Source organism: Bacillus rossius, chromosome 12 (assembly GCF_032445375.1).
Source record: "Bacillus rossius redtenbacheri isolate Brsri chromosome 12, Brsri_v3, whole genome shotgun sequence".
NCBI classification, from domain to species: domain Eukaryota; kingdom Metazoa; phylum Arthropoda; class Insecta; order Phasmatodea; family Bacillidae; genus Bacillus; species Bacillus rossius.
In genome coordinates this window covers 39,142,000-39,165,117 of record NC_086339.1, presented here as the reverse complement: position 1 = coordinate 39,165,117, position 23,118 = coordinate 39,142,000, and the positions used below count along the sequence as shown (strand labels likewise).

Sequence of the window (23,118 nt, the reverse complement as noted above, 5' to 3'; positions counted from 1 at the left end):
TCAAGTTAACTTTGAAAACCACATTGATGATAAAATACAAAATGGGTAATGACAATTGTAAAGTACAAAATGGGTAGTTACAATTGAACCACACCTGTCGACGACAAACGGTCAATAAATAGCTTTAAGTATTCTTACTCTCTACCTAGTTCCTTATAAAGCGATAATTCAAAACAGTGCCATCTACTGGTGTATTGGTGTACTACGATGCAGAGCTTTAATTTTTCTTACTCTCTACTCAGTTCCTTGCAATAGAAAAACGTAATGGCTTCACGGCTATTGCTCGGCGGACATAGAGGAATGACACTAACAGTTTGTATATCTATGACACACATGACATAAAATTAAGATATATTTTTTTCACCCACTTCAAAATTATTTTTTGAGACAAAAGATAGCCTGTGTCCTTCCTTGCCAAATTTCATTACGATCCGTTAAGCCGTTTAGCCTGGAAAAGGTAACAAACAAACAAACAGGCAGAGTTACTTTTGCATTTATATTATTAGTAAGGATAGTTGACTCTACCACTCTACGAAAATTCAGCTTTGGAAAATTTTTCGACAGGTTCGTGTCTCGTCTGGTCTTCGTTTCCTGGACTACTAGCTCACCGAGTGTTGCCGAGCTCGTCTGACGTCACTAATGTACCGTTATTTGCGCGTGGCACACGTCATGGAAGTAACGAACATAAATAGACGGTCTAAAAGACTACCGCTGTGTCCAAGGGGCAAGGCCATTCAAAAACAAGTCTTCCACCCTGCGCGCCGGGTAAGCTGTCCCCTATAGTACCACAACAGTCCCTTCTGGGTAGGTTTATTTTTTTTCCCCCCATCCTCAGACTGCCCTTCAAGAGAGATAGAGAGCCAACACCTGCACGGGAAACAAAGGTTTCAACTTGTGAAAAATTTGTCAATGCTGAATTTTTGCACAGTTATAGAGTCAACTGTGCTAAATAACCAATTTACTTCTGCAGATCTTGTACGTATCACCGAAAACATGCAGTTAGGTCCTACATGACAGCGACTTACAGCAGTCCATCAAAATGCTTTCCATAAATGCATTTTTTAACGTACGTAGATTCTCCATAAATGCATCGCAGTAATCTAGAAACGGTATTACACACATTATTATTATTCAAAAATGCCCATAAAAATTGGAGACGAAGGTCTGATAATGTAGCCGGTAGGTGGATAGTGTAACTCTTCAACTTTTATTTTATTTCTTGGAACATGATTTTAATATTTGGCATTCCGCGTGTTTAAATGCATAAAAAATCAATGCATTTGTTATTCCAATTTTTGTGAGTAACACCAAGCTACATACGAGTTAATTACATATTAGGTTAGAAGAAAATTAGTAAAATCATTCTTAAATGCGCAGAGAATAAATAGATTTTTTAAAAGGTTTGTAAATAAGATTTTAACCTCCGACACAAATATAGGAGTGTTAGAAGTTTGAAGCATGTCTGAGTTGGCATAAGGCATGATGTGAGGACTTGCGCGTGATTTCTCACCGGGCTTCCGAGGACCATATGTGGATCCAAGGACCTGACCCAGGTCCTCGGATTGAAAAAAAACTTATTTTCTCGTATATCCTGTCCTTTAATGCCTTCCTGCAAATTTTCAACGAAATCTGGCCGAGTCCTCGGTTACACCGTAGAGCGACAAATTCATAGTTCAGCGTTTTACCGGTAGGAAGTACTGTAGTCGAAATTATTAATACACCGAGTGTCCGTTTATACGATAGTAGACACAATTCGAGGACCTGGTTACACACTTCTCTGAACACACAGTTTGCCTACAGCCGCTGTAACCGAGGACGTAAATATTTCTGCATACCTTCAGCTTCTAAAACACTTTAGTATTAATCCTGCAAACCTACGACCTTGAATTTTTTAACTGTAAGCGAGGACTTGTTTGTTTAATGTGTTACCATGATATTAATACATCCATATGAACTGCGGAAATGGAATGTCCGATTATTTTTGTCTTCTTATAGGAATATAATAACGAGTATTAAAGCCCACAGAACATATTTGCTGTGCGTTAAATAAGCTCTTCTTTGTGATTTTTTTTCCTTCAAATTGTTTCTAATTACTTATATTTTGGTGTGAAAATTTCCAATTTTTCGACTGTTCCTGAGATTAAATTCGTAAAATCGATGTTACGTAAAATGCGGGGTTCGCTAATCGGGGTTCTAGTGCAATTAGAACTGCGCAAACCTGCGAAACCTTTGCCGCACGCCACAAGCTGTTACAAGTGTATTTTTTGACCAATAATCTGCTTGTATTTGTGTTCCAGATAGTGTGAGAAAATGCTTATGTGAACTGGACAATTTGCATGATGCATCAGTCAGAAAATGTGTTGAAACAAACAACTCTGACCCAGTATTTTTCAAAAAAAGTAAACGTTACTTTTTTTTTTATAGAGTTTTTTTATTATTGTGCTTATTTAATTAAATTCAGTTTACATAGTTTAGTTAACTATTCTTTTTATATATACATTTATATATTTCCGGCTGTGTGTATGTGAATAAACTCCTCCTAAATGGCTGGACAGATTTCGATGAAATTTTTTGCGTGTGTTTAAGTGGGTCTCTGGATGTTTTGGATTCACAATTGGACCCGGTAGGTAATGCTGTGATCGAGTTCCAGAAAGAAAACTCTTTATTTTCGGATTTTTTATACTTATTTTTTTTATTTTTTGCATATGAGAACCAAAATTTCACATCTCCACCACCACCCAATATTTCTTAACTACAAAATATGATAATATAAAGAATAATTGATCGTAAAAACTTCTGTAAAGTATTATACATAGTTTTATTTCTGTCACTTGCGTCGTAGCTTGGCGTTGTTTAGACATTTCAATTTCTGTTCTCTTTGTTTCCATGTTCCATGTATCACAATTGCGTGCATATTGAGTGTATTATTCATGGACAAAACACATTAAAATTACATTTTAAATCATACATGAAGTGTACTTTAAAGCGGAACCTTAAACATTTGCACAATGTATGTTTTTAAGTGAATATCTTACATGATATTCCAAGAATTTAAATTTTATACAATTGTGCATTTAATGACAATCAATCAAACATGCAACCTTTTATTTTCAGTGCTTAATTGTGTCGATGATTCTATAAAATTTACGGAGTGTTAAACAGCGCATTGAAAATAAACATTTGAGTTAGCTCAACAAATTATAACATCCAAAAAAATTCAAATATAAGAACCTTATATTTATATGTTGTGTGTTTATTAAGCAACTGATCTGAGCCACTTCACCGCCTTGCGTTCGAATATGTGCCGGAAATAGGCTATTCGTCACATGCCCTAACTGTCATCGACAATATAGAAAAATAATGCCAACACTGTAATGCATTTAAATACAAAGGTGAATCGGCCAGTCGTTGCTGCGCATCACCATTCGCCACCAGAAACATCGATAACTTTATTGGCTGGAGCCACATCTCAATGATAATTGTTTTCGCGTAAAATTCGTTAATTCAATTCTTGCTTCCAAATGACATCATTTAGAGCAACATAAATCGTTCAGAATGAGGATGGTCGTAATTTTGAATCGACATTTAAGATTAAGGACTAAGTGTATCAAAAAATTGGTTATTTGTTCTCAATGCCTGATGGCCATCCAAAGGTTTCGCAAATCTACTTCAGGGCGATGAGGAGGAACAAATAAACACACGCTGTCAATACAACCACATCGAGCAGATGGACGAGCGAGAAATAGTGGCGAATTTGGAAATGTTGCGTGTTCAAGGGTTGGCAACCATCAGGTTTGTTCGTTCCTCAGAGATATACTAAAAATATTGTTCATCAAATCGCATTAAGATACAAAAAACTTTATTCCTGTTAATATTATGACTTTAACACAAATTTAAATTTTTTTGGTTATTAACAAAAAAAATAAATGCCATAAAATTTATTTGAGTTTTTCTATCTTGCTATTATTTAAGACAGATTTAAGTTTGTTCTCAACTAGGGGCGTAGCCAGGGGGGTGGGGTTAAGGGGTTATAACCCCCCCCCCCCCCCCCCTTAGCCCCAATTATTTTTTTCTTAACTGAAAGCAGGTTAGCTAAAAGCCTGGGTGTCTTACTGCTATCACCGGCCACTGCACTGGAGGGGAAGAGTAAGCGAGCCCTACCGATTCTCCTTCCCTTCCCATACCCCTGGCACAGGCAGAAGCTATAAGGTTGTGACGCCGTGACGGGTCCCAAGTGTTCAAATATCTTACACCTACTGTATTTAACCAGCGTGGTAATTATAAGCAGGTGTTGACTGGGCTTCTAAAAGTGTAGTGTGTGTGTATAGAATTGAGACGACGACATGGTGTCATGTAACTCTTCAAGCTAAAGCTAATTGTTTCCAGGAATAGATCAGTTCTGCCGAAACCCAATCCTTTTGACGTGACGTCTAATAAATCGATGAACGCCGGCTGCACGCACGAAAGTGTCCCGTTACACTGTGTCCCGTTACGCTCATTGTACGCTTGCGCCGCATCTAACTCTCTTCCACTCGATTGGAACAACCATCGATTTGACTTTTTCGAGGCACATTTAACTTGAAACACTCTCATTCGTTTCTTACTTTTCCTATCATCGTCCTATCATTAACAGAATAACACAGATTGGAAGAAGTTAAATAGCAAATATGTATAAAAATAGTTAAAATAATCTCTTCGTTAAAGTAATAAACATATTTGAATTAATGAGTGAAAATAAAAGTACATTTATCAATTAAATTGTAGATTTAATTTCACTCCTTCTTTGTATCCATACAAAATAGTGATAATTCAATAAAAATGATTCAATTTTATTCATAAAAGTATGCAATCATTTCATCAATGTTTTGTTATGACGTTGTCACGTTAATTTATCGTCCGTAAACCGACATTACAGACAACCAATTTTTTTATTCACTTTTTTTTTGTACTGTCGAGCTTCGAGCATGATTTATGATTTTAAGTAGACGTAAACAAGACACTTGGATTGATAAAAAATATCTTTAATTAATTTCTTACTTCATCACTAAAAAAAATTTTTATAAAAAAATTAATAATATTTTTACTATTTCAATATTTTATGTTAAGTACCGAAAACTGCTAAAATAGCACTATTTTACACCTTAAAATCCACATTTTTTCCGGGGGTGGGTGGACCCCCGGACTCCCTCGTTTTAATAGGGGGGGGGGGGGACCATGCTTCTCAACCCCCCCTCCCCCCCCCAAACACAAATCCTGGCTACGCCACTGTACTCAACACATTTATGTTTATAGTATACACGTAATTGATAGGTCAAGTTGCGATATCTGTACGCGTGGTGGTGTCAGGTATTACATTTGTGTTTACATTTTTTTCCACTAAAATACTACAAAACGATTTGTTTGTGTGTGTGTGCGCGTGTTTGTGTGTGTGTATATATATATACACACACACACACACACTACTATTGCTTTGAGGCGCAGGTTGGTTACGGGAACAGAAGGATGGTTCAGGAAGAAGAGTTGGACAGAGTAGAAAAGCTCTTCTAAGCAAAGGTGAGGAGCTTGGACTCTTTGGTCCGCATTTATTTTGGATGGCACTGATTTTTAGGGGGCGGTTTGCGCCGTTTCCCGCCATGCTGCCAGCCAGCACACATACTTAAACTAGAAATATCAGTAAGAATTGTAAATGTGTAGGAGATTATTCTTGGGCGCTTCGCCAGTTAGGGTCTCGGGACCCCAAAAAGGGAAACAAATCAGACTATAATTAGAGCCCCGCTGGGCCAAAGCACGACAGTATTTTTAGATGGCTGCGTCGGTGTTGGGCATTGTATGAGTCACTTAAAACTACGATTATACTTAATTAAACTTAATAGTATGAACTGCCAGCATACAACTGCAAGGACTGTGTTTTTGCGCTCCGCGTGCACACGCGCGACTAGACGGCTGGTGGGCAAGGAACGATTTCGGTCGCTTGTGTTTTTGTCACTCTACCATTCGGGTAATAAAACATGCGGGGAAGGTCGCAACAGTGTTGTTGGAAGGTTTGTCAGCAGGGGGCGGGGAAAGGACAAGCAAACCCGCTACTTCCGGGCAGCTGTCAAGGCAACTGACGGGCGGGTTAGATTTATTGCTCTAGGAGCAAAGAGGCTCTTGCCATAAAATCACTGTAAATTAAGAACGGCCAGTTAACAATTTTGAGCACCATAAACTTACTTCCCAAATCTTTCTCCCATTTACAAAAGAACAGCTTTTCTGCTGCTTTTGTCCTTGTAGCAGCCTGACGTGACGCCATGTCAAAAGCAGGCCAGTTTGTAAAGAAATGTTTAAACGAAAAGGTTTATTTTTACCAATAGGCCATATCTGAAAAATTGCCGATCATTACGATAACCGATAACGGGCCATCATTAGTTAGTATTTGGTGGAAATTCTATCAGAGAGGTCCTTACCAAAGTAAAGTCTTTGATGGCGATGTATTTTATTTTGTTTGTCGACTTTGTTGGTGGCGGATTTTCGGCGATGCGTCTTTTCTTACACATTAAACAACACTTAACCACATAGATGGCTACCAATAATAGCTCGTATTCATTAGGGTTCGAATCTTGTCAAACTGTTATTTTCTTTATTAATTAATGATTTATATTAATTCCAATACTACAATCAAGCTGATGTACATGTATATTTTAATACTTAATCAATTCATATTGATTACTCAATTAGTAATGTTAAAGTCTTGCTTCCATTTCTAAACGAACAAATGAAAAAAAAAACTTATGCTGTAAACAGAGAAACCCTAGGCTATATGAATTGGTTCCGCTTATATGATAAACAAAGGCTATCGCTTGAATGAGTTAAAATTAATTTCTCTACAGCGTTGAGAAAAACATTAAGTTCTGATAAAAACAGTCTTCACCTGGAAGGAGCAGATATTGCAAATTAGCATAATTACAGTTCTCCCTTTATGGAAATGCAGCCCGGATCACCTTATTGTGTGTCGACAATATAAATTACCTACACAGTTATCATAGTAATTTCACACGAGCCACGAGTAACTCTATGCTAGCAATCCCCGTGTATTCTTCCAAACATATTGCAGCGACGAGAATCAGGCTCTGGTCCAGACTTCAATGCATTCGGAAAACTTAGCTATTCGCCTTAAATATATATTGTATGTATTTGTTCCCGGAAATCATATCACAAGTGCCGTCCGAACATGAAACGAAGTATGCAAAAAATGTATTATTATTTTGTGGGCTGCTTACAACGTGAATCTGTGTATGAATGTGCGTGTGATAACTAACTCTTATTAGCTTATTTAGGCAACGAGTGATTTCATACCCTTTGTTACATTTCAGTAGGTGTATGCATAACTATGATTTATTTTTTGATACATGTAAATTTGCTTCTTTAGTTAGATTTGTACATTGTCATCCATTCCATTTAAGACCGTATCCAAATTCAAGTGGGCAGTGGTGTAATTGTGTCCTCGCGTACAAAATTTGCCCATATGGAGTACTTGAATGATACGGAAGGGATTAATTTTAAGCCTCTACACTACTAGCCAGCTACAAAGGAAATAAATTTCTATATTTTCAAAACTTAATTTTTTATGTTAGCACATATATGTGTAAAGATGGTAAAATGGTACACTCAATTGCAAACACATGAATGTATAAGAAAATTCTAAGTTTCTACAATCATTTCAAAAATTACATTTTAGGCCATGCATAAAATAGTTTTCACTCAATAATATATATTATAAATTAATCATTAAGAACTTTATGCTTGTTGAAAAAAGAAGCTGCTAGTGATTAAACGTATATTATATTGCCTTAAATCTACAGTCAGATATCGTCGTCTAGGAGCGTATGACTGCGACACATGAAATATCAATATAAATTGAGACCGTGTCAGTCATTCGGCGTACATTATTGTTGGTAAAAGTATATATAGAAGATCTCACGGCCTAGCTAAAAATTAAGGATGGTACAAATTGTAAAGATAGCCTTGGGATAGCGATAGAATAAAGAGTTATGTGTGGAAAATACTTCGTTTGATCCATACAAATTAAAATTTAAAATAAAAATTTCGCTGCAGAGGTCCTTGTTAAGATAGTGTTTATTTTTTGTACTTATATTTGAAAACCAAATATTTTCTGGTTAAATGCTGAGTATAACCTTCACTTTTGTATGCTTATTGAAAAACAATTTTTTTCTCGATTGAGAATGAAGAAAAAATTATTCAATTGAAGCACTTTTCGCGTCAGCTACTTCAATCATTTGGCGCACTTTTTTGTTGGTAAAAGTATATACAGAAGATCTCACGACCCAGCTTAAAATTGTGGATGGTACAAAATGGAAAGAAAGCCTTGCGCTAACGCTGTAATAATAAGTAATGTGTGGACAATCCTTAGTTTGATCCCTATGAAATAAAATATATAATAAAAATCTGACTGCTGTGGTTGATGTTTACTTAGTTTTTTTATAAAGTACTTATTTTTCAAACTTATATAATCTCTAGTTTTTTGCTGAGTAGAACATTCACTTTTGTATGCTTAATGAAAATAAACTGTTTACTTGACTGACAATAAAGAAAAAAAAAATTAAATTCAAGCATATTTTGTGCAGGCTACTTCAGTCATTCGGCGCACTTTTTTGTTGGTAAAAGTATATACAGAAGATCTCACGGCCCAGCTTAAAATTGTGGATGGAACAAATTGTAAAGGATACCATTAACTAACATTGGAATCATGTGTTATGTTCGGACAATCCTTAGTTTGATCCCTATGAATTAAAATTTATAATAAAAATCTCGCTGCAATGGTCCATGTTCAATAAGTGTTTTTTTAAGTACTTATTTTTAAAACTAAAATTTTATCTTGTTTATTGTTGAGTAGAACTTTAAAATTTGTATACGTATTGTAAAACATTTCTTTCTCGGTTGAGAATGAAGAAAATAATTATTTTATTCAAACACTATTCGCGCAGGCTACTTCAGTCATTCTGCACACTTTTTTGTTGGTAAAAGTATATACAGAAGATCTCACGGCCCAGCTTAAAATTGTGGATGGTAAAAATTGTAAAGGATACCTTTAGATTTCATTGGAATAATGTGTTATGTTCGGAAAATCCTTAGTTTGATACCTATGAATTAAAATTATTAATAAAAATCTCGCTGCAATGGTCCATGTTCAATAAGTGTTTTTTTTTTAAGTACTTATTTTTAAAACTAAAATATTATCTTGTGTATTGTTGAGTAGAACTTTCAAATTTGTATACGTATTGTAAAACATTGCTTTCTCGGTTGAGAATGAAGTAAAAAAATTATTTTATTCAAACACTATTCGCGCAGGCTACTTCTGTCATTCGGCGCACTTTTTTGTTGGTAAAAGTATATACAGAAGATCTCACGGCCCAGCTTAAAATTGTGGATTGTACAAATTGTAAAGGATACCTTTAGCTAACATTTGAATCATGTGTTATGTTCGGACAATCCTTAGTTTGATCCCTATGAATTAAAATTTATAATAAAAATCTCGCTGCAGCGGTCCATGTTCAAAAAGTGTTTTTTTTAAGTACTTATTTTTAAAACTGAAATATTATCTTGTTTATTGTTGAGTAGAACTTTCAAATTGGTAAACGTATTGTAAAACATTTCTTTCTCGGTTGAGAATGAAGAAAAAAAAATATTTTTTTGGAACACATTTCGCGCAGGCTACTTGTCATTCGGCACACTTTTTTGTTGGTAAAAGTATATACAGAAGATCTCACGGCCCAGCTTAAAATTGTGGATGCTACAAATTGTAAAGGATACCTTTAGCTTTCATTGGAATAATGTGTTATGTTCGGACAATCCTTAGTTTGATCCCTATGAATTAAAATTTTAATAAAAAACTCGCTGCAATGGTCCATGTTCAATAAGTGTTTTTTTTTAAGTAATTATTTTTAAAACTAAAATATTATCTTGTTTATTGTTGAGTAGAACTTTTAAATTTTTATACGTATTGTAAAACATTTCTTTCTCGGTTGAGAATGAAGAAAAAAATTATTTTATTCAAACACAATTCGCGCAGGCTACTTCAGTCATTCGGCACACTTTTTTGTTGGTAAAAGTATATACAGAATATCTCACGGCCCAGCTTAAAATTGTGGATGGTACAAATTGTAAAGGATACATTTAGCTAACATTGGAATAATGTGTTATGTTCGGACAATCCTTAGTTTGATCCCTATGAATTAAAATTTATCATAAAAATTTGGAATGCAATGGTCGATGTTTAGCTAAAGTTTTTTTAAGTACTTATTTTTCAAACTTAAATATTTTCTGGTTTATTGCTGAGTAGAACCTTCACTTTCGTATGCTTAATTGAAATATTTTTTTTTTTTTTTAGATTGAGAATGAAGGAAAAAAATCTTTAATTCGAGCACATTTCGCGCAGTCTACTTCAGTCATTCGGCGCACTTTTTTGTTGGTAAAAGTATATACAGAAGATCTCACGGCCCAGCTTAAAATTGTGGATGGTACAAATTGTAAAGGATACCTTTAGCTTTCATTGGAATAATGTGTTATGTTCGGACAATCCTTAGTTTGATCCCTATGAATTAAAATTTTAATAAAAAACTCGCTGCAATGGTCCATGTTCAATAAGTGTTTTTTTTTAAGTACTTATTTTTAAAACTAAAATATTATCTTGTTTATTGTTGTGTAGAACTTTTAAATTTTTATACGTATTGTAAAACATTTCTTTCTCGGTTGAGAATGAAGAAAAAAATATTTTATTCAAAAACCCTGTCACGCAGGCTACTTCAGTCATTCGGCACACTTTTTTGTTGGTAAAAGTATATACAGAATATCTCACGGCCCAGCTTAAAACTGTGGATGGTACAAATTGTAAAGGATACATTTAGCTAACATTGGAATAATGTGCTATGTTCGGACAATCCTTAGTTTGATCCCTATGAATTAAAATTTATCATAAAAATTTGGAATGCAATGGTCGATGTTTAGCTAGAGTTTTTTTAAGTACTTATTTTTCAAACTTAAATATTTTCTGGTTTATTGCTGAGTAGAACCTTCACTTTCGTATGCTTAATTGAAATATTTTTTTTTTTTTAGATTGAGAATGAAGGAAAAAAATCTTTAATTCGAGCACATTTCGCGCAGTCTACTTCAGTCATTCGGCGCACTTTTTTGTTGGTAAAAGTATATACAGAAGATCTCACGGCCCAGCTTAAAATTGTGGATGGTACAAATTGTAAAGGATACCTTTAGCTTTCATTGGAATAATGTGTTATGTTCGGACAATCCTTAGTTTGATCCCTATGAATTAAAATTTTTAATAAAAATCTCGCTGCAATGGTCCATGTTCAATAAGTGTTTTTTTTTAAGTACTTATTTTTAAAACTTAAATTTTTCTTGTTTATTGCTGAGTAGAACTTCACTTTTAAATGCTTATTGTAAAACATTTTTTTTCTTGATTGAGAATGAAGATAAAATTATTCAATTCAAGCATTTTTTGCGTCAGCTACTTCAGTCATTCGGCGCACTTTTTTGTTGGTTAAAGTATATACATAAGATCTTACGGCCTAGCTAAAAAATTATGGATTGTACTTATTGTAAATAAAACAATTAGTTAACGCTGGAATTATTTTTTAATTTCGGAAAATCCTCTTTTTTATCCCTATGAAATAATAAATACTTATTGTTTTTGTGAGGTTAATATTTAGTATATTTTTCAAGTTCGTTTATTTAAAACAAAATTATTTTCCGGTTAAACAATTTTTTGAACTTTTTTTTTTACATATTTAAGTTATTTTTATAATTTCTGATTTTTTTAATTAAAAAAAGTGTGTCTATTATCTTGGGTTGATGTTTTTAATTAGAGGTTTTTAGTGTAAAACCATCATGGAATCCTACAGTATGTATTTTGTTGGTGTTGGTCATATACATATGGAACTTGACCAAGGTCAGAATAAACAATTGTTTATTCTGTGCAGTTGCTGTGTTATTTGTATGTTACGTGAAAAGTGAAAAAGTATTTATAATTTTATATATTTAGTCAACATAAATAAAATCACATGTGCTAGAATTGGTTTTGAGTTTTATATATATAATTATAGTGAAATGGCGAGTAGGGAGAAAAAAAGTGAAGTGTGGAAACATTTTTCTATAAACTTAAGTGAACAAAATAAAGCAACATGTTTACATTGCTAAACGGTAATTCCTCTATGCAACCTTATGTGATAGTCGATAATAATGCTAGTTTTCCGCAACAAAAACTTACCCATTGTAAATTACAATTATTAGACTGTAGTTCAAGTTCTTTACAATAACAAATATAAATAGAAGTTAATTAAATTTACACTTTGCAATGACTAAATAGTGTATTTTATATATTTTTATACTGTTATTATAACTGTATTCTCAATTTTACCTAATCTTTTTAAATTCACGTGGGAATAAAAAATTTTGTGTGCATTATTACACTTAAAAAAATTTGTTTATTATAATCGGTAACTGAATCGGTATCGCCGATTATTGCCCTCATAATCGGTAATCGAATCGGTAATCGGTAAAGTCATATCGGTGCACCACTAATGCAAACCACATTAACTTTTCGTTTAAATATAATTATGAACAAGTTTTTATGTAAATAAACTGTAATCAAATATCTAACATAACCTATTATTACTGCACTCGCCGATAGATGCTACTTTTTTTAATAATAAAAGAATAAATACAGTGTAACGGGATAATGTGCATAACGGGACACAGCGTAATGGAACAATGCACGTAACGGGACACTTTTTTGTGCTTGCAGCCGGCGTTCATCGATTTTTTAGACGTCACGTCAAAAAGTTTTTAATGTGTATGTTATTCTAGATTTGACTGCATCACAAAATGTAGGTTCTGTGCTACGGGAGCTACCTGGTGGGGCGTGAAGCAGTCATTGCTACCTAGGGGCTAGGTGACTTGTTTGAGGTCAGATTATAGTAAAGTGGGGCACTGATAAGTTGTATTGAACTAATAAACATGTCATATAATCAGGGCCTATTGTATCTTTGGTGTAACTGGACATGGTTAACCTAGAACCAAGCACCAATTTTTTAGAACCGAGAACCAAACTGAGAACCAGGATAAAAGTAGAAATGACCATCATTATCTTGAAGCATTGACATAGCTTATTGTGCCTTTTTTGTTGCAGTTACGCCTGATGAGGTCCATCCGAGAGAGTATAAAGGAGCAGAAGTTTCCAGAATTCGTAAGAACCTTCATGGAGTCTGCGTACCCAAAGAAGAACTATCCACAGTGGATCGTAGATGCACTGGCAGCAGTAAACATACAGCTTAGCTGACGATTGTCTTGTGGTTTCCGACATAGCGTTCCTGAAAATACCACAGGTCTCAGTTACCTCGCCACGTGACCATGTACCTCCAAAAGCTGCCTGTCAGTTCAAAGGCCACCTTTGTCTATACACTAGTTACCTATTACCAGAAAATACCATCAAAGCTTACAGCTTACATATTTTAATTTTAAGTAACCTAAAATACTTACAACTTCATCACTTTTTATTGCCGTAAATTCAGTGAAATATTTTATGTGTTATTTATTCACTTCAAGTGACTAAGGAAGTTTTAAAAATGTGGACAAGTGCAAAATGTCAGAATTTTCAGGAGTGTAGGACTATCAATTGGAGGGCATTAGGTTTTTCTTTATGTGGTTCTTGGTGTCATGATGTACAGTGACAGATGAGTTCAGCTCTAGGCCTGTGCGAATTTCGACTAAGCAAATCAATTAAACCTCTTTTTAATATTCAATTTGACATTGCCAGGAAATTTTCTATTCATTTTATTTGAAACTTTGTTCTGATGCAAAGCTTCGCATCTGATGTGAAGCTTCAGGTTTGTTGCAAAGCTTTAAAATATCGGAAGCCTAAGATTCATTCACAAAAATATTTTTAATTTTTATTTGTGTTTTATATAGGTATGTGTTGCTAGAACAAAGTTATTTACTTAAAAAAAAAAAATCAAAAGAATGCACACCATTTGCTTTTATGAATCGAATTCTCAGTGTTAATATTGTGCATTGTTATTATATAATTTTTATTAATTGATGTTATGTATAGGCCCAATAGAATTATCACATACATAATAATTTCAAACCGTACAAACATTGAATTGATTTTTTTTTTGCTTCAATCCTGTAGTTTATAAAATAAGTGTTGCACAGATTCGCAGAGAACAATATTTGTGATTTGATTTGATTTCACAAATATTTTAAACATTCGATTTGATATTTGCTTTGCATAAAAAAATCTAGTATTCGCACAGGCCTACGTACAGTGTCAGGCGAGTTCAGCTCTGCCATTTGGTTTGCGTTGCCATTACCGGAGCCCGGGAGGGAAATAGTGTTGTGCCTGGAGTGACTGGCAGCGTGTCCGCTGCAGCCGGTGCTGAAGAAAATTATTGAAAATAATTCAACATTCACATATCACCAAACTCAAATCACGGATTTTTACAGAAATTATAAAATGCAGCTACATACATTGTGTTGTACGTACTGTATACGTTAAAAAAAAAAAGTAAACTAGTTCATTTGAAATACAGTGCTAACAGTTAGTTTTCATGGATCTGCATCTCCATAGCATTTTTATTAATTATGAACTTACACAAGTGGTGCTCTCCTGGTGTGTGTTTGGCGGTGAGTGACCTCCGAGGTTAAATTGCAGTGTTGAGTCTGCCGTGGTGTTGCGGGCAGGGTTAGTCGAGGGCGGGTGCCTCTGGCTTTGTTCAGCACGGCCGCTGCTATCCACTGCACAGCCTTCAGTCTGGGTCTCCCAAGCCAAGCCGGTACCGAGACACGAGGTCCGCAGCAATTTGCTTTCATTCCCCGGCGCGCCAGGAAGGTGTGACGCGTGGGAGGAACGAAGCAGGCCGGAGAATAAGTCAGCCCTTGTGGTGGGACGTTTGTCTCCAAGTACCAAAAATGTAGATTTTTTCACGTAGTGATAAGATTTCACTGTATTGTCTTGTTTCATTTAAGGTTGTTTAGTCAAATCAGAAGTGGGTTAAAGTACACCAATCCCTCACTTAGCACAACTAATGAGCTCTAAAAATGTTAGTGTTGTTCCTGATCGAATATTCTGAAGCAATAGTCTCCATAAATAGCAAGGCTATTCTACTTAATGTGTTCTAAAATGTGTAGGGAAATACTATTCTGTACATAATATAAATGTGTAGAATACCTAACACTCAACAATAAATATGTCACACCATTGATCTTTATAAGCCTACCATTGAATACTTTGTATGACAAATATGATACCGCATAATGGGAGGTGTATGGTTATGTACTTTATTGTCATTCGGCTGGTGTGACCTTCAACTCATGGCGCTTACCTTTCCACGGACTTTCCAAACCATCCTTTACCGACAGTGAAACAGATATTACTGACCAAATATTTACATTTTAATTTTTCAAAAATTAAAGTGTTTGTTCGTGTATCACCACTTGGTTCACACCAATCCTGTCAGGTCTGTGATTAATGATATGATTCCAACGGCAGGTGCTTGCGCACGTACAGTTACCGGCAGACGAATGGGCAGACGTTGCTTTGTGTTTGTGCATGTGAGTTCCCTGCCACTGGCTAGGCTGAAGTTCATCGCAGCCCGGTCTGTGGCCGGGCGACAACGATATGGCATGGATGCATATGTGCAGATGTAAAAACATTTGGTCCTTTACACTGAACTTGTCAGAGCTGATGTTTATACAACAGCCAATAGCGTAGTCAGACCTGCGCGTGCATCTCTTCCATCTTTGTATGGCTAACTGTATGCCACGGCACATCACATAGTTGAAGCAGACTTCGTGGCGTCGTGCCTGACTTTTTTATTTTGCCTTTGGCAATTTTTTGCTAACTGAAATTTACAGACATGCCTATTCAAGACTGGGGCTGTAAAATTAACATCGCACTAAAAGAATTAATGCAATTTGAAGACGTGCTAAGTGAGGGATTGGTGTAATTATATGTATTATTTTCTGGACACTGCTCCACTTTTGCTTTGATCATTACGACTGTTGGATATTCGGGGGCTGTGATGATCAGGTAGCACAGGTCAAGCGTTGGAGCCCAGCACCTGGGCACGACTCAAATTTTTGTGCATCATTGAGTTCGTATTTAAGTTGGCCATATCACCTTGAGCATTAGTGCTAAACCGTGTCGTATAGAACTGTGTATCTTACCACTACACATGTTGAAATATATGCCCAATGTTAAACATTGAAACAATAGCAAGACATGACCTATTTGGCTCGTGTCTTTCAAATCCAGGGAAAGGAATCATTTGGCGTAGTAGAATATTGTTGAAACTGTTTGTGAACAGTATTTTGTTACTGCAGATGCAGAACATCATATGTTAAAATTGTTTTGTATTTTTCTGTGTAAGGTATGAAAATATTTTTTTAGCAGTTTCATTGTATGTTGAAATAGCAAGTCATAAAAAATTGGCATACAAGGTTTTTGCATTGGGCAGCGACTATTTATTATTCGTCCTTGATGAAATGGCAGCCATACAGTGGTATTTTTTTGTGAACTTTATCAAGATCTCGATACTCTCAATGACTTTTTTACATCCTGCTGCCAAATGAAAGAAAATATGTTGGTCCCGCCTTACCTGAAATTTTTTTCTTTCTCTTTAGGTGATTGTTCTTGGCTTGGGACAAATTCCTAGTGTGATAGATCAGTATTATATTTTTTCAATAATTTATGTTCTTAGTTTAAGGTGTCTGTGATTTATTATATTTGTAACCTAAATGTGTATGGAACTTGTAATTTTTTTTAATCATGTTCTTATGTATTGTAACAAAACTTAATTGTAAGCTGTGTCTGAACTGAAGTGTGAACTTGCAACCTTGCTGATTTTAATTGATTTTTTTTTTTTTTGCGTACCATGAAACTGAGCATAAGCACAAAGTGACGACTTATATTGTAGCAGAATCCATATGCAAAATCCATTTTCAGAGGCTAATCTTATGAATGCTTTGATCAAGTTTTTATTTAAATAAAAATTTATTTTGGTAGTAGGTAGGTAGATATCTCCTGACTATAATAACATGTGTACAATAAAAGGCCACACAAGATGTTTAATTGTGACCAAGAGAAGAAGCATTAATCAAGGAATTACTCCTAGCATGAAGTCGAGTATCAGCAAATTGTTGTTAGAAAATGAGTTCAGCTATTAAACCAAAAATTATAATTTTTAAGCGACAATTTTTCAAAACAAAATTTAACCAAAGACTGGAATATTTTGTGACTTACAGTAAAATTAATTGATATTTTATGGAGATAAAATTTATAGCGTTAGATAGACATCTTTGTAATAAAATCACATGCAACAAAGTAAATAGAAACTACATGCAAACCGAGCTATGCTGCGTGTATGTGGCAACACATGACTCACACACTTATCTGCAACCCTAGTAGTCTTGCATGTGGGAATTGAAGGATAAGTGAGCTCATCTATACTAGCAAGGGAAAGAGATGGGTGAGTGTAGAACAAAGAATCCAACCCATTGTGCTGTGATATTGCACGCAGACCTGTCTTCTTGGCCGGTAGCAGTACGAGTAGTGTTAAGTAATTAATGTAAACAACCATGGCGATGGTTTTTAAATTGATTATTTATTAATTAATTTTTCAATTCAATTTTTGAAGGGAAACTTCTTTGGGCGCAATGGGAGTAAAATTTCAAGGCTGAATTTTAATGCAATGTCTTCGTGAAACATTTCTGACGTGAAAAGGACAGAGAATAGGTACTTGGCCAAAGAGATATAAAGAAAGTACTATGCTATATACGTTGCTGGGCTCGTTTTTTTCATTCTCTTTGTGCGATGATTCATTTCTCGCCCAAAAAAAAAAACAGAGAGATAGATGAACAAAAGAATAAGACATAGTGTGCACATGTTTCAGGAAATAGATACAGTATAAGCATCCTTTACAGTCAGTTGTGAATGCCTTGAATTTTATTTTTGCTACCAGCGTGCACGTATTCCTCCTTGTTCAACCAGCAGCGTAGAGAGCTTTGTTAAGATAGTACCTGCATTTACCGCATAGGTATATAGCACTACCTGTTATGTATTTCATATTTCGTTCAGAGATTTGGCTTGTTTCAAATGGCAGAATTGTTTGAAGAAAATGTAACAAGCACAGTTTTACTTTATGGTTTGAATATTTCAACAGTGAGAAATATTGATTGTTAATTCATTTTTGATTGATAAACAATTATTGATACCCTAAGCAGTTACAAAATTGTCTTCTTTCTCTCTACCGTTTTATCCCTTACGATAAGTTAGATGCACTTTTTTTAAAACATACTATGGCTATGGGGTTTAAATAAAGGGCATCAGCAATAAAAAAAACCCATACAATTAATCATTGTTACTTAGAAAAAAATATGTCCAATTAAATTTGATGCTATTTTTTCAATTTGTATGGGATTTCAACCACCAGAATTTTCTCCAAAAAATGTGAACGTGAGCAACTCAACCAGGGCCAGATTATTGAATGTGTTGAACCAAAGAATGGTCGTGTGACGAGTGATCACTGTAGTATTGGCAAGGGTGCAATAAGTACACACATTCATACTAGAATACTAATTTGCAATTTGGACACAGCTTTGAGGAATTAGTGTGCACCCTAATATTATTGTACCTGATTAATTCTATAAATACACTTTAGTCTTTCTAGAGTAGGCACATTTAGCATTGTGTTAGTTCACTGTAATTTGGACAAGCATGGTAAGTGTAAAACTGATAATGTATTAGTTTAACCATTCCAAATGTACTTGGTTCTATATTTACACCAATTAGAAGTAAAGTTGTTCTTATGGGCTCATACTATTGTTTAGTATTGTCATTTACAGTAGAACTTGTTTTATTTGAACTTATGTATTTTTAAATAGTTTATGATAAGAATTTTATTTGAATAGAGCCAAGTAAATTCGCCAGATAATCTTGTTAGGTACGATACACACCCTTTTTCATACGGGAGATAATGGAGGCTTTTTGCTGCTGTGAGACTTGACTCATGACCCATTAACATGTCCATAACAACATCCCTTAGTTCACACAGGCCAGGTTTGAGCATGCCAGTCTTGGGTTTCACTTTACTTTTCCTAGATACATGCTACAGTTAGTTTTCACATCAGTCTGCAGTCATCATCAGGTCATACTTATCTTCCATGAATTAATTACGAGTTCAGCTTTGAAATTGATACAGTCCATCATTTCAAAGGAAAGTATCAAGAAAGTATTAAAAAATAACAGTCAAATAGCATGAAAATTTAACGTATATTTAAATCTTGATCTTTCTGCTTGAATAATTCTTGCTTTCAATGTCATAAAAATATATCCTTGTTTTTCCCCAGAACTTTTTCAGTTTTATGATCCGGGTTGATGTCACATGTGGCTTATCGGTCTGAATTATAATCCGATTCAGGTTTTAATTACTGTGATTGAATGACTTCACTAATGATGCCACCCTCGGTCAAAACAGCAGAATACTAAGACAATGCACCTCACAATAACACATTTATTTTAAATCCCTGCTGTAAATCATAACCTTACAATGCATTACTTTAACATACAAATTTCCCTAATGATGTGTCAGCTGCATTGCCAAAATTTAAACTAAGAGTGCAATACGTGCACATAGTAGCCAATGTGTACACAGTACACAAAACAGTTTTCAAAACACACTAGTTCTAGAGAAATTTTAAATTTAAAGTGTTACAATAGTGTATTTATTGTCAATGTCGTAATTAAGGTTTTTTTTTTTTCCCTCCACTAGAGAAGAGGTGAATCCTGATTTTGAATCACAAGGAGTATCTCAAATCTAATAAAAAATTATATATCTAGTGACAAAATAAAATGTACAAATAATTAAAAAAAATTAATTATGATTTCGTGTTTAAACATTTAAAACATTAAATGTTTGTTTCATGAATCAGTATTCATATTTTATTGACATAATAATGTATTAAAAGTACACAGTCTTTGGGAATGGTAATAATAGGTACCAAAGGAAGCACAAATACTAGACCTAGTATTTTCAGAGTTGTCAGTGTTCACTTTACACATTCCCTGTAGTGTTTTTCTTAAAAACATTTTTCCCCTCTTATCTCAAATCTTTCCAATACTTTAGATTCTATGTTATTAGATACCTGTGGTGTGTGCAACTTAAAAGTCCTTAACCTTGTTTAAGAGAGTTGCTGTCATTTAAAAAAATGTGGAAATGGGATAAAAAAATTTATCTGAAATGGAATCTGACTTTACTTAACACATATCTACTTAATTGAACAAAGATGCAATTTTTAACATGATTTTAAATGGGAGAGTCAGGAAAAAGATGGAGTACCAGACAGTCCATAATTGGACAAGTCTTCAGTAAGAAGGGAACACAGAAGTTCTTGGTGGGTCTCTTATGCTAGCCAAGGTGGCAGTGTGAGTGACTTGCTTATATTCCAACCATTGTTAGCAGGATATATCTTTCAATTCAGTGGTGATGTTGAGCAAGGTGTTCAGACTGGATTTTTATTTGTTTGAAATGACTACAGGAATTATAAATAATAATTTATTATGTGGATGCAACATGACTATTTTTCAATTTTAATGTAAACTAATAGCTGAAATGTAAGAGTAAGAACTACAATGATCTAGTTATTTATTTTTTTGTTACCACAATGGTGGTCTGAAAGATTGCTTTCATCTACTTAATAAAACTTTTGATCATTGACTGACAGACTACTCACAGCTTAAACCCATGGGTTTAGAAGCATAACATTTTGTATAGGTTATAACTTTGATCAGCATTAAGAAAGAATTTTTGAAAATTCTTCCTTAAGGGGGTTAAATTGGGGATGAAAGTTTGTATGGAAATTGGTGTTTAAACTTCTGTTTATAAATACAGTAGAACCCCGATTATCCGTGTTAATGAAGGGGGCGAGTGAGTCGAATAATCGAAAATCGCGGTTAGCCGAGTCATGCTTGCCTCAAAAGTCATTAGCCCACAGACAGCCATCTGTGGACATTTGGAGATTACATATAAATATACACATGCTTTATGTGCGTGTGCGTTGTTGACATAGAAGCGGGCTGTTAGTGCTGGGCAGTAGTGGTTTTTAAGCCTTTCGTGTGCGGAGACGTGGGTACGCGAGTCTTTGCACCGAGGTGTGTGGCTAGCCGCCCGGCCAGTCCGAGGGCCCAAGACAGCTGATAGCTGCAAAGGTCATGCATTCTTTTCACGCTGCCACACTTCGCTCATTGCTCTGTTGTCTGTAACACCATCGGGCTGGTTATTGTTTTACAGAACGACTGCCTTTAAAGTTCTTTTCGAGATAAGATTTTTTCATACCAGTGCATTGAGACTTGATTTCATGGTTTCGAAACGGTGTCTCTGTCTCGTATAATTTACTGTGTTTTTATTCCCTTTTATTTATATGAATTTTAAATGTTAATTTTTTTTATTTTTAGCTTGCTGAACGTGGAATTAGTGCAAAAATGGCCTATTATGACATAGGGTTGCAGATGGATCGGAAATCTTATAAGGACCACCTCTCTGTAACGACCCTTATCTCGGGAACCGTGAGGGGTCATTATATTTATTCTCCGTTCACTCTTAGCTGAGTTTTGAAATAAACAAACACCACAACACATATCACTGCGCCGCGTCAGCAAGTGATAGGCTGAATTCATCTTGCGTGCCGAGCACTAGTTGCAACACACACACTTCTGTGTCAGCCTGTGAAGCAAACTGAAGGATTTTTTTCGCGATTATTTATGATGTCGCGCACTGTTGTGTTACCAACATCAAACTCAGTCGCAAGTTTTGCAATCGTTTCTCTACTCTGAAATTTTTCTATAATTTTTGTTTTGCTGTCGATTGACAGTACCACTCGCTTTCTTTTCTGTTCATTCAATGACATGATGAAATGTTACGCTCAACACTTTCGCACAATACTACGGTATAATCCGTCTGAATGCATATCACTGTTACAATACATAAAATTATCACCACCTGCATGCTTCAACAACGTACACTAATGAATTGTCTCCATGCGCCGAGTAATCTCTGAGGCACGGCGCCGTGCTGCGCGCGGGAGTATACAGTCCGGTCATGCGGACATGGAATCGCGCACCTGTGTATAATCTATTCACGTAACATGGAACACAAAAATAGTATGTACATACGTATGTATGTACTAGTATTTTTTAAACTTTCTGTGTATATAAACATGACTGAGTCTAAGTACTTTGCCCAACATACATTTTGCAAAGTATTTTAACATTTACATACTAAAAAATTGGACTTGATGGACATAAATCGCGGTTAATCCGCGAATTGGATGATCGAGTCGCGGATAATCGGGGTTCTACTGTAAAAGTTGTATCAGAATTTGTGATACTTTCCCATTGAGCACTTATATCTTAGATTTTGATTGATTTGAATTATTTTTATCCTTTCAGCATCAAATTAAACAAGTTCTACTGAACAAAAAACAATTTTATTCTAAAACAAATAAAATTATTTTAATTACTATGTATACTAATTTTTTTCAAATTGTTTATTACTGCATTTATAACTACTTATTTATGTAACAGCTTTTTTGAAATGTCAGAATAAATAGTTGACTTGGTAATCTAACATAGTTTGATTTATGGCTATAAATCAATTGTCATATTATGAGTATCTTGTATGTTGTAACTGAACATTATGATAGTGTATTACTGTTTTTTTATTATTTTTAAGTACCTTTACACATTCATTAAACTTTTTGTTTATATTAGCATTTCATTTGCAAATGTAAACATAAGATCATTGAAAGCAAAACTAAATATTTTTATTGCAGACATACCAAAACAAAATGGTTATCTTCAAATGTACCAATATTAAAAGACTTCAATCTGAGTTTCTGGCTACACAGTGTAAATGCATTGAAAATACTATTCTCCGTTCACTCTTACCTGAGTTTTGGAATAAACAAAGCCTCTTGTAAACAAACATTTTCATTGGCTGCCGGCCGCCACGCACATTATTCATGCGCAAGAAATAGTCCCTTGGTTACATA

General features: G+C 34.8%; 1 protein-coding gene across 1 annotated transcript in view; it reads left to right on the top strand.

Annotated features, from left to right (window-relative positions):
• The window catches only part of LOC134537857 (queuine tRNA-ribosyltransferase catalytic subunit), a 77,968-nt gene extending 55,279 nt beyond the window's left edge, over positions 1-22,689 (top strand). Inside the window, exon 8 of the mRNA XM_063378736.1 lies at positions 13,202-22,689. Within this exon, the coding sequence (XP_063234806.1) occupies positions 13,202-13,351 (150 nt within the window). The 3' untranslated portion in view covers positions 13,352-22,689. The remainder of the gene's footprint in view (positions 1-13,201) is intronic.
• Positions 22,690-23,118: the final 429 nt, after the last annotated feature.